Genomic DNA, 13,304 nt, shown 5'->3' with positions numbered 1-13,304 from the left:
AGCGTGGGGCACGGGGCATGGTGGGCAATAGCAACAGCTCGTCAAACGGCTGGGCTGGGACAAGGAGCCTGAAGAAGGAGGATACAGAATTTTATCCCAGAATGAGGCTGGTACTGAACAGGCAAGGAAAATAGGAGTGGGCGTCATGGTTTAACCGCAGGAGGCAGTAAACACTACAGGGCCACTCATTCACTCCCCTCCCAGTGGGATGGGGGAGAGAACTGGAAGGGTGAAAGTGAGAAAATTTGTGCATTGAGATAAAGACAGTTTAATATGTACAAAAAAGGAAACAGAAGCAAACCCAAGAAAAGCAAGTGATGCAAAATAACCCAGCTGCTCACCAACCAATGCCAATCCCCAGGCAATGACAGCCCCAGCGAACTCCAGCCCCCCAGTTCCCAGTTTTATTGCTGAAGATGATGTCATAGGTATGGAATATCCCTTTGGTCAGTTGGGGTCAGCTGTCCCAGCTGTGTCCCCTCCCAGCTTTTTGTGCACCCCCAGCCCACTGGCTGGTGGGGTGGTGTGAGAAGCAGAAAAGGCCTTGGCTCGGTGGGAGCACTGCTCAGCAATAGCTGAAACATGCCTGCGTTATCAGTAACGATTTCATCACAAATCCAAACACAGTGCCATATATGCTACTGTAAAGAAAATTAACTGTATCCCAGGCAAAACACTGTACACTCGAATTGCAAGCCACAATGGGGTAAGAACAGAAAAGACCTCATGTGGGTGCATGCCTGTTTGGGGGAAGAAGAATCAAATGGACAACAAGGTGTTCTTTAAACACTCTTTTTTCCACAATGTTGACTAAAGCTGTAAAACTGGATTTCACTCTCTACGATCAGTAAATACCTCTGAAACCTACAAGCGAGGTACAGTATCTCTCCAGTGCAGTTTGCAGAGAAGGTGAGGACTTGTTACTGCTACCAGTTAGTCCCCTTGCTATGCAGCAGAGGTTTCAGTGCTCTTACGATTGTTGATCCTCACGCAGTGATGGGATTCTAGGTTTGTTTTTTTCCCAGTTTGCTTAGGAAATTAAACATTTTTCCTAGTGTTAAAGAACATGATTGCCTTTTGAAGGTTAATAAATTAAAAGTTAGAAAATGTCAGAAGCTCTTGTTCTGCTTTAAGTCAGACCCTTAGTATTTAGACTTACATACCATTTTCAGATATTCTACTCCATACTGATTTTTCTCCTGGCCAATGTTTATTTAAGTGTCTAGGCTGCAGATTCTTTTCAAACTAGTCCTGCAATTGTGGACTTTCTAAAAAGTTTATTCACTAATTGAAAGGGGGAAGCCAACATTAACTGGGTGAAAATGGTTAGGCAGCTTCTGCTTTTGAAATGGCACAAAAAAGGAGCTTGGACATACTTACACCAACGTGTAAGCACATGTTCTCTCCTGAACAGCAGTGTGTCAGTGTAATGTATCAATTATCCTCTACATGCTTCTTTTACCTGACACACAATCCTGATATTGTAGGTGTTCAGGTAAAAAGCAGAATGGTATTGGCTTTGTTCCATTATTCTGATTTTTTTTTAAATTAATGAAAACCTGGATTCTTTATGTACCTTAAGTTCTTGCTAATATCACTTAGAATCTTCTGCAAGACTGGGCCCAAAGCCCAGAACACATTGTGAAGTGGTGACTTATTTGTTGATGAAAGGAAAATATGTACTTAATAAAAACCTTTATTTTGATGGCATGACAGTAGAAGACTTGCTGCTCCAGCTAGATTCTGCACCTGCTTCCTGGGTGTATCTTGTGTGTGCAAATAGACAATACCATTTTTGCCTATTTCACAGAAGTTAGCTATTCAACCCAACTGTTAATGACCAGGGTTGTTGGACATCTGCATCTAGAGCAGTAGCATGTATAGTCAATGAATACAGAAAAGCACTCTGCAGGTGTGACTCATCTGACCTACTTTGCCTGGCTGTTTTAGCATGAGATGACTCATGCCTGAGGAGGTGCCTGTCTCTCTTCATTGGGCATAAAGCAAGTGGAGGGTGACTGGCTTGCAGATAGATGTCTGCATTCCTTCACAGCCATCTCACCCTTGTCATCTTTTTACTGGCTTGTTTGATTATTGTGCCATTTAGACAGTTTGCTAACAGCCCACCTACCACTCTCATTTAACACTCAAGAAGAGATTTTTGCTTCAAAGAGTATATTGAATCATCCCTGTCTGTAAGGGGTCTGTACCTAAAGTACCTCCTGATTCTCAATTACTGTGGTTGTAATACTGTGAAATCTTTCAAAGGCTTTAATGAAAGTCAGCCTAAATCTGACTCTGAATTATTGTAATCAAGATTCAGTACAGGTTTTGATTGGGAAATGCCATGGCAAATGGTTCGGAGAGAGAGAGAAGGCATATAATACTGCAATATACTTCTCAATAGACAAAGAGGTCTTAAAGCCATATATTTATGCGTGCCAGCTACTTACTAATGCTCATGGAGTTGTGTGTTAATTCAGCTTACGAAATTTCAGCTTCCATGGCTTTCATGGAAAGGAAATGCAGTATTTTCCCAGCACACTGCTGACTGCAAGTATCAGAAGTGTGTAGCTTTCAATACTGTACATGCTCTTTCCTGTGGTGCCTTTTGGATGGCGCAGTATTGTTTCTGCTTTGTTCGTATGTTCTGAAGTAATCTATATATATTGTTTTCCACAGGGATCAGGAAAGGTCTGCCGTGTTACAGAGCTGATACCCTAGAACCAATGATTTGCCTTGAGCTTCTCCTGTAATATTTCACTGATTTCTCCCTCCACTACAGAAAATGGCTTCAGGCAGTCTTTCATCTGATATGTGTACCAGAGATCCAGATCTGGATAGCAAAACGTGCAGGAAAGTGGCTTTCATCCTAAGTGACTGTCACTTTCAAGTAAAATAGCACCTGTAAACTGTCTTGAAAAGAATCTCAGCATTTTTTTTCTTTTGTCATTTCAATCACAGCCTTCCTATCTGAGCTGCACTTTTTCCTCATTTTTCTTCACAAGAGCTTTCTTGTTATGCTTAGTATGCAAGGATGCAGTTAAGTTCCCCTGATGACTTAAACGTGAGCTTCCAGGATTTATGGGCTTTCTTCTGTGATGAGTATAAATTGTCCATTGACATGGGAAAGATTCATAGGCCTCGAATATGTGTAATTATGTTTAACACATGCGAGGTTACAGGTAAAGTCACACCACAGTCCCTCAAGCACAAGCCCCTGGACAGGCAGCTCTACACAGCTGCATCGAATTCACAGTAGCAGATACATGGCATGACCGTCACTTATTGTCACAATTTCCAGAAATGCAAAATACTTCTATACAGTAAAAAGCTGCAGTATATACCAGGTTGGGCAAAGTTAATTTATTTCTTCATCCCTTCTCTGTCAGTGCAGGGACTGTGATTTACTGCATATTCACTGACTAAAATAGGGAGGTTCCACTCTAGCTACTTTCTGGGTGCTGTTGGAGCATTAAACATGTAATAATAACTAGATTTTTAATAAAATGGTTTCAATTGCTGAGTGATAATAAGACTTTCTGTCAGTGTAGCAATGACAATTTGAGATCTGACAATTTATCATTTCTGTACACATTTTCATTAGAACAAAATATAATTGGAAGTTGGCTGGGAGTTTTGCTAATGGCGCAGAAAGAATAATAAAATCTAATGTAAGAAACATTATATATAGTCTTGGAATGGTAAAAAACTGAAAACATTGGATTTAAAGAACTCATTCTTCCTGTGTTATCCCTCTGCGTCTATCTAAGCACCTAGTTACGATCTGTTTGAAAAGGAAAACAATTTCATTTTGATACAACTCAGGTCTAGTTACAGCTTTGACTGTGTCTAATTTACAGTATTATTTCTTCCAAAAATCCCATTTTAACACTATTGTCATAATTTCCTCTTCTCCAAGCACTGAGAGGTTGATAGAAATCTGCTTTACAGAAACCTTATCTATTTGTATTGGAGTGATACCAGCAACGTAGTAAGATTTTGTCTGTCTTCTTCCTAGCCACCTGCTGCTTTTGTTTGGAGTGGGAGCGAATAGGGAGCAGCAATCACATTTACTTTGGTTTTCCTGCATCTAAGCTTTTTGACTCACGCATATCAAGTCTGTCTTTTGCTGGGACTTTCACCACACCCTTTTTGTCTCCAGCAGGTTACCAGTACTTTCATTATTTCTTTGTCTGTGTCTCCACTATCTAATTTAATGTTGGTAGGGCCAAAAAGAGCAATGGAGCAAGGAGGAACTGGAAGACCCAGCTCTCCCCTGCCATTCAAGATGTCTGTCTTACTGTGCTCCAGTGCTTCTTGCACTGAAAACTTACTTGAATTACCTTAAATTACTCTTCTTTCCATTTCTGTGCTGTTTCAGCTCTTCAGCCCTCCCCATTCCAGGCATACCTCTTCTGTTTCTTAAGATTGGTTGGTTTGCTTCTGGAGCTTTCAGCTGAAATCTGATGTTTCAAGCTATGGAAAGGAAATGTCACCAACTGAATGTGAGCATGAGGAGTGCAACAGGTGATACCATTTCTTAGGGATCAGCTCTGTTGTCAGAGCTTTGATTTTTCTCATAGGCTAATTGGCAATTTCTTGGAGAGCGTTTCTCATTGTGAACATGTTCAAAGGGAAGTTCCGTCCTTATATGGAAGCCCTCCTTTAAAAAAAGAAATCCACCACCAAAAAAATAGGACAGCACAGTGATTTTCTCACTTGCATGTTTTAATGAGCTAGGCTAAGATTTAAAAGACATCTATCATCATGCTGGTATTGTAAAGCATTTTCCAAAGGGCCTTAGTTGCAGAACTGTGTTCTGAGTTCTGAAATATCTCAATTTGGGCACTGCAAATGGAGACATCTAAGAACCATTGGTTGTTTTTTGAAATTGTGACCTTCCAAACTTAGCTTTAAAGGACAAAACCACAAACTGCTCTTGCATTGTGTTGCACTGTGTTGTTCCTGCAGCTGTGCTGGTATGGGCTGACTTCCTGGGATCTCACAGGTAGGAGCATTTCTCCATAGACATGTCCAAAAAGAACCATGCTGTTGGAATAAATATGGTCAATAAGTTGGTCAGCAGTAATCTCCTCCTGGTGTGACTGAGATAATATGATTCATTGTAGCACACCAAACTACCATCTTGCCACTTAAAAGGATGAGAGTCATTAGGCATGTTGTGTGATGCATGCAGGTGGGTGGTGCTCTCATCAGAGTGAGTCTTCTGCTAGCTTCTGCTTCTGGTCATGCCTTCCAAGGCAGAAAGAGTCTGGTTTCCATGGTACTTGTCAGTTGCCTGGCTGCCCAAACAGTATAAAGAAGTAGTCAATGGGCAAAACATATGTTTTCCTATAAGGTTGAGTTTAAAGTACTGAAAAAAAAGGTGGCTTTAGCTCTTGTATTTTTTTTTTTAAACTTAGATTACTTTAATCACTGGCTTTGTTTTCTGAGAGTCATAATACGTTATATGCTTTGATTGGCTTTGTTATGGGTACAATTTAGAAAATAACTATTAATCATTGAGCAGTGAGTCAAAATGAAGAATTAATTCAGAATTTCAATAGCACATCTCTCAGGCATGTTCTTGTTTTAAAAAACATATTCCTTGGGTATCTTCTTTTATATGAAAAATTAAAGCTAGTGTCTTCTATACTTTTGTTTAATTCTGATGATCTGCTAGATAGGTATTAAATTTTAGGAAATGCTGGTCTTCATTTTTTATGGAAGTAATTTTATGCACAAAGTAGAAATGCTGCTATTGTGTTTAAGGCCCAGTAGTATCCATAGTGAAAAATACATTAAATAATGGGGAAAATGTTGTAATTACATGGGAAAGACTAATAGATGCTTAATCTGAAAATATATTAAATGTATTCTTTTTAATTTTAATAATAAGAGTAATACAATAGCAAATTTATTGACTTCTCTAAATACTATAGGCAAATGCTTCAAAACTCAATATTTGAACTGAGAAACACAGTAACAGAACTGGAAAAAAGACTTAGCAGTGTTGAAGATGAAGGTAAGTGAATTGCAACAGATTCTTGCTAATTGATTAAGAAACACAGAAAATTAATTATTTTGGGTAGGCTCTACAAAGATACAAATTTTTATTTAGAAATTAAAGTTTTCCCTTTTCAAACATGACTATTACAGGTATGATGCTGCTAATGTGAAGCTAAGGAATACTATATGCTGCATTTTAGCTTTAATTATTAACAAAACTATGAATAACATGAATTCATAGAGTTGGTTAATATTCTGGCCACAGTAAGCCCACTGAAAATTCCCTTGATTTGTATTTTCAAGCTCTTTTTGTATGCAAAAATCCTCATTATGAGGATTACTAACTGGGGACTTTCTCAGTCTCCAGAAAACAGTGGGAACCATTTAAAAAAATGCTAACTTTTACTTGAAGTGGCATGGAACAATCTAGAAAACAGAATAACTGTATTTCTTTTTAAGGTAGTGAATGGAAAACCAGATATGAGACACAAGTAGAATTAAACAAACAGCTGGAAAGGCAAATTAATATTCTTCATGAGAAGATGGAGCTTATTCATGGCAATCCATCAGGTAGAAATGGGTATTCGTTACTGTTTTTTCAGTGGAATTAGTGATTATATGTTGAAATCATATTAATGGGTCAAATTTCTGCTTATTTGTAGATAAACTGTCCATTGTTCGCACCTTTGATCAAATGCCTGTGGTGAGTACTATGGCATTTAGTTGATTAACAGAAAAGCACAGTGTAATTCAACAACTTGTATAATCTTTGTTTTTTAATGACAGAAAATAGCAGCAGCCTGGTCTAGAAACCAAAATAATCCGTCCTGCTTATTTTTTTGTTGTTTCAGATATGCAGTATCTTATAAATTTATAAAGAGTAGAGTAAAATCACTACATAGGAGGTACATATCATGTAGTGAAATTTTGGACTGAGTGGAGGTTGTGTGATTGGACCTGCAGTACAGCATATGAGAAGGAGTAGCTGGACCTGTTCCATGAGTAAATGGAAAAATATTAAACCTTGATCACAAAATCATGGAATCATCTAGGTTGGAAGGGCCCCCTTTGAGATCTTCTAGTCTGCCCCTCCCACTCAAACAGGGCCAGCTGGAGCAGGTTGCCCATCATCGTGTCCGTTTGAGTTTTTAATATCTCCACATAAGGAGACTCCACAACTTCTCTGGGCAATGTGTTCCAGTGCTTGACCACTCTTAAGAAAAGTGCTTCCTTGTGATCAGATGGAATTTCATGTGTTTCAGTTTGTGCCCATTATCTCTCATCCTGTCAGTGGGCACCACTGAGAAGAGCCTGGTTCCCTCTTTTTCATTCCCTTTCATCATGTATTTATACATATTCCTGAGATCTGGGTCTGCTCTTGTCCAGGCTAAACTGTCCCAGGTCTGTCATCCTCTCCTCATCTGTCGGATACTCCAGTCCCTTAATAATCTTGGTAGCCCTGTGCTGGACTTGGTCCAGGAAATCTATACCTTTCTTGTGCTGAGGAGCCCAGAACTGGACCCACAACTCTAGATATGTCTCACCAGTGCTAAAGAAAAGGGATGGATCACCTCCCTCCACCTGCTGGCAACATTCTTCTTAGTGGAGCCCAGGTTGCCATTGGCCTTCTTTGCAGCAAGAGCACATTGCTGGCTCCTGGTCACCTTGTTGTTCACCAGGACCCCAAGGTCATTCTCTGCCAAGCTCCTTCCCAGCCATTCAGCCCCCAGCATATGCTGGTGCCTGGGGTTGTTTCTCCCTGGAGGAAGGACTTTGCATTTCCTCCTGTTGAACTGAACTTCATGTGATTCCTCTCTGGCTGCTTCTCTGGGCTGTTGAGGCCCGTCTGAATGGCAGCATCATCCTCTGGTGTATCAGTCACTACTCCCAGTTTTGTATCAACTGTGATAACATAGATGAATAGTTGCAGTAACATTTTGCATAATACAGTTACAGGAAAATTCCTCATTGTACATTAAATACACCATTTTTGCAACATCAGAGGAAGTATCTGGTTTCATTTTTGAAATTTTATTTCTTAATACACTCATATTTCATGACCTGTATTTCAACAAAGCATAAAACATTCTTCTATGATCTTGAGGAGAAAATGGCAAGAAAAAGCCAGCAAATATTTTGGCCATTTAGTCTTCTAAGGTAGTAAATTAAGTGAAAACATTTTTACATTCAGAACTGCTTTTTCCTTAGTCTGTCATCTGCTGAACTCTTTTACTTTGAGATCTTTTCTGCTTCTTACTCACTTTTAGAAATAAGGAAGACAGATAAAGATGTGATAATGCCTTGTAACATAAGCAGAAAGAATAAACATTATGTGGCAGGGCTCTGATTATTTTTATTCCAGTAGTTTATGCTTACAGAAGTGTTTCCATCTTATGTTTTGGTGCTTCAGATTGTGAAGATTAATGGGAGTTTACTGAGCCCAGAGGAGGCTGCATGTCCTATTAGTGGGAATGATTTTCTGTTGTAAGCAGGGTGTGAATAATTAACTGCTCTTTCTGATCTGATCCATGGCTTTCAGATAGTAAACATTCTTGCCAGTTTTAGCACTGACCTAGAGACCATGGTTGTCAGGATATTTTTTTTTTTTTTGAACAGTTAATTAAAGAGAGAACAAATTTTTTCCCATCCCACTTTCTTGTTTCATAGAGTTGATTTGAAAATACAACTTGGATTACATTTGAAGAAAAGTCCTGAAGACAGAACATTGATCTAGAAAATTTACAGCAGTGTCTGCTTCAGATAATGTTATTCCTGTCAGCTTGTAAAGCACAGGCTGGCATGCGTGCTTACGGTATCAGAAGTGTTTATTTCCATCCAATTGCTAGTACTCTCAACAAATCCAATTACACCTTGCCAAGCACTCGAAGCATCATTACCAGTGAGATAATCTTTCCCAGCAGTTGGGCTTCACCAATCCAGTACATTTCTAATCCCTACTAAATACTGCCTTGCCTCCTCACATACGAGCCATGTTTCTGAGAGGTTTGATTACTTTTCCCACAAAGGAAAGAACGACAGTGCAATGGAAAGATTCATATGGCTAGGAGTCTAGAAGACGGTTTGGAGAGTCCTAGACTTACTCAGTGACACCTCGGGATGCTGGAGCCCTTGTGCCATGCCATAGGTTTTTCTTCTGCAGTTTTAAGTCCTTCCTTCAGCCTTCCAGCTTAGAGTGAATACATTCTTCTGTTTGCTACCCAGAGGGGGGAAAAAAAAACTGCTTAGGGATTTAGTGAAATATTTCATTTTGCTTTGTTTTGGTTTTAGGAAGATGGAAATGAGGGGGAGAAAATAGATGTATTTTGTGGGCTTTACTTTTTTTTTTTTCATTTAAGCTGTCAGAAAAGTCAGTGTGTATTTACATATACTCTTGGAGAGTGCAGAGCTGCTTTTTTGTCTTTTCAGTTTTAGGAGATAAAACATCCATAAAAAAATGCACGGATCATTCTGTGGTGTTTAAGCATATAGGTTTATCCAAATCCTTTTTATGTTTTTGAGAGTTGTTCAGGGGAATAGGGGGAATATTTAGCTTCTCTGCAGATGAGAATAAAGAGCAGATGTGGTGAGTGGGTGTAGAAAAACAAAGAGCTTTGCAGCCAGTCATCAATGTACAATTGCTCAAAGTAAAAATTCTGAGAGTGGGTATATATAAAATTGTGTGTGTGTGTGTATTAAATCAAAAGTACACTGTGATATTCAGCTTTCAACTTGCAGTTGCATATGAAGCTCTGTGGAAAGATAGCAAAGTGATTCTTCCAGCAAATGATACAATTTCTAGAATATGGCAACAGTAGACAGTAGATTTTGTTTAAAGAACATTTAAAAAATTAAACAGTATTTGCAAGTCTTTTAAACCTATGTTCCCAAGGAAGCTGGAATTATGCAGTTGGGGTAATTAGAAGGACATCTAATAATTCTTAACTTCCTAAGCAATTTTAGCTGCATTTGACAGAGGAGATATCTCAAAGATACTAAAAAGATTCATCTCACTCAGCTAGTCATTTAAGGTCCTACATAGTCAATAGAAGGAGAAAAACATGTCCATAGAGTAATTCATCCCATGTAGAGATAGGTAGCATAAAATATTTTTTCAATATCAAGCACTACAGGGAAAATAAAAAAAGACTAGTCATCAGGGACACTGGCAGTCAGCAAGCTATAAAAACCTGAATGAATGAGAAGAATACAAATGCAAATTCTGGAGTGATGAATAAGGAAACACACAGGATTTTCTGTGTTGATAAATTGCAATAATTGTTGCAGATGGCTTGCACTATTTTTCTGCTTTAGAATTAGAATTGTACTGATGAATGATTTCTTGATATTAAAAACACCCCTGAACTATTCAAATATCCAATTATAATTCTGAAGTTCTTATACTAACTTGAGATAATCCTTTTTTTTTTGTTTGTTTCAAAAAAATCATGTAGGTGTCACATGACAGTAAGTGCAGAACCAATACCTTGAACACACAAATTTTTACAGCCAGAGTTTAGACAATCATTGTTGTGTACTGAGGGCAGATTAAAAATAACCTGAGCAGTGACAAGCACAAGGGAGTTCCATCAGTGAAAACTGTTTAGTCAGTAATTTCCTTTATGTCCCAACGAATAATACAAATGTCATACAGTACTTCAGAAATAATTACAGAAGGAATGCCTTCTCTCTGAAGTATAATGTGATGTGAATTTTACTTGCCTCTCTTAAATGTGCTGCATTCATTTGTTTGCATTTTTTCATTAAATGAGTTTCGGTGAAATATATGCTCTCTCTTAAGCATAATTTTCCTCATAAGCAGAAAGAAAATTATTCCTTTCTCTCTCACCATTTCTTCAAGAAAGAATCCCTAGATAGCAGCTTTAGTATGCAAATACTGAAAAGCATACTGCAAAATCAGTTCAGAAGAGCACACTCCTGATAGCATTGCCGTAGCAATGCTCCAGTTAAGATTAGCCAAGGAACCAAGGTTTCTGTGACAAATCACCATTTTCAGGAATGTCCAGCACTGTAACTGAGAAAATTCTGACATTAAGGGCCAGATACTTGCTTTGCAAAGCTACCTTTCTGAGAGCACTGTAACCACAGAACTGAGCCCCTCACACAACCACCTCAGGGTTTTTGCTGTCAGGTTTAAACTGTAAGCAGAATGTGTGGCAGTGTCACAGTGGAGAAGGTGTTGGCAACATGACAGGAAGGGAATCTTGGGTTTATGAAAACATGCAACAAAGACTCGGTATTTCAGTAGGTGTTGATAACTGCCTGTAGGGAACATCAGCACTTTAAAACGGCGTGGGAAATGTTGACAATTCTCCTAGCAAGTCACTGTTAAATGAACCTTGTTGCTCTTACTGGATTAAGTTACCAGTAGCTCTATGGGAAGAAGAAATCTGTTATCCTGCCCTTTCATGAAACTTGTAAGTATTTTGGGGAAAGTTCTGTAGTCTTGTCTGACTGCCCTAAGCTGTATCCTGCCTCCTCACAGACTTCCCCTTCCTACTCCTTTCATCTGACCTCAGACAAGTATTTTAGATGCCTCCAAGAGACCTTTTTGATTTTCATTTTTTCCTTTCCTTGTGATGTGTATGTTACTTGTTCCTCCTGGTGGCCTTGCAGAAACCAGCAGACTGTTTTACTCAAATCACTTTGTGGTATTCTCAGAGGCAGAATACACTTTGTATTTCAAAGAAAACAATCAGAGGAAAATCTTGCAGTCAAGTAACATTATTAGTTGGCTGTTCTTAAGAATTCCTTAGCAATTGACTGGGACCCTGGGATATCTTCCAGAAAAAATGTATAAGGAAGCAATCACCAGCCTTTTTCAGGTTTGCCAGGAGAGGTACTTAGTGAAACGTTTCAGAGTTAGCAACAACTTGTTTTGTCAAGTCTGAACCACAGCAATGGAGGTCTCCGTTTTACCTTCCTCCTCCCCAAGTCAGCAGATAACCTCTATGAGCACTACTGTGGAGACCAGTGGCAGTAGCAGTGTCCCACACCTGTTACACTGAGGAAGCCTGAACTTCCCAACACGTCTCCAGGCTAATTTCTTTAACCTGGCCATTGACAATGTCTGGCACACACCCTCTCCCGGTCTGGTTTTGAGTATAAAGCTGATGCTAACCACAAGGGGGCACTTGGCATTTAGACAAGTACAGGGAGCCTTTCTTCAGCTGTACTGAAGCCCTTACAGGATCTAGTGTATATGTATTGAGTGCATATTGTATGTAGAAATATGCTATGCTGAATAATTTTATGTATCATTTTTTTTCAGTGATATATGACTAGTGAGTTTAGTGATACAAAATCAAATTCTGTTACAGTAAAACTGAAGATGTAGTATTGCTTTTTGCTCTTCAGTTTAAAATGATATATTTAAAGAGGCAGCTAAATCGGCTGATGAATGTCAGCTCCTAGTGTTGGAGGGAAGGGAGTTTATTTTCTAAACAAATCTTCATTTGATTTAAAATGTCAAGTAGAATGGATTGCAAAGGCTTCTTGTGTTGTTTGTTTTTTTTCTACACAACTGACAGATGTGTTGCTTCTGTTTTAGCTCATGGAGAAAAGTTAAAGAGGATTGTAGCTGAAGAAAATTGCCATAGGATCAATAGTCTACATGAGCTGGGCTTTGAAAGCAAATTTGAGCCTCTTGATGATGTCATGGCTTTGTTACCTTGTCTTTTGTGAAATGATTGATAGAAATCGTCACCTCTGTTGCCAGTGGTAGCAGGGCAAGGAAAAATCCAGAATGAGAGCAACTTATGTGGGTGGCTTTAAAATTCAGCTGCAGTATCATTCTGTATAATTGCATTTTCTGGCAAGTGTTAAGCCAAATATGTAACTTCAGTTGAATGAAAGGGAAATTGTGTGGAAAAAAAATAAGAAATGGAGAATTGGTATTCCCTTTGTGAAACTCTGGGCTTTGGTCACTGCTGGACACAAGACCTACTTAATGTATCATTGCTCTGAGAGTGAATCTTGCTAATCTCTGCAAAATTCCGTTGCATAAAGAAAGTATTCATTTAAGATCCCAGTGTGTCTTTTAGCTTACAGCTTGCTCAGAGTGGTTTGACATGGACGACTTATTGAAAACTAAGGATCTTAAATTCAGACTAAATCCCTTAGTCAGCTTATGTCTTCTTTTCAGGAATATATTGTCCAGCTATTCAAGGCTTATTAGAAGAACCTGTAATAAATATAACTTTAAAAAATTTCAATATTAAGTTAAACCACTTCTAAAAAGCTTTCTCAAAATTTGTCTTACTAGTTAATCCTGG

At 38.7% G+C, this 13,304-nt stretch overlaps 1 protein-coding gene across 1 annotated transcript in view; it reads left to right on the top strand.

Annotated features, from left to right (window-relative positions):
• The first annotated feature begins 17 nt into the window (after positions 1–17).
• The window catches only part of LOC104472247 (coiled-coil domain-containing protein 169-like), a 28,821-nt gene continuing 15,534 nt past the window's right edge, over positions 18–13,304 (top strand). Inside the window, 6 exon segments of the mRNA XM_010087833.1 lie at positions 18–110; positions 1,296–1,388; positions 4,385–4,530; positions 5,946–6,032; positions 6,476–6,582; positions 6,675–6,715. Of these exon segments, the coding sequence (XP_010086135.1) occupies positions 18–110; positions 1,296–1,388; positions 4,385–4,530; positions 5,946–6,032; positions 6,476–6,582; positions 6,675–6,715 (567 nt within the window).

Source organism: Pterocles gutturalis, unplaced genomic scaffold (assembly GCF_000699245.1).
Source record: "Pterocles gutturalis isolate BGI_N339 unplaced genomic scaffold, ASM69924v1 scaffold32871, whole genome shotgun sequence".
Classification (NCBI taxonomy): Eukaryota; Metazoa; Chordata; class Aves; order Pterocliformes; family Pteroclidae; genus Pterocles; species Pterocles gutturalis.
The sequence above is the reverse complement of the archived record's forward strand: the minus strand, read 5'-3'. Positions and strand labels throughout refer to the sequence as shown.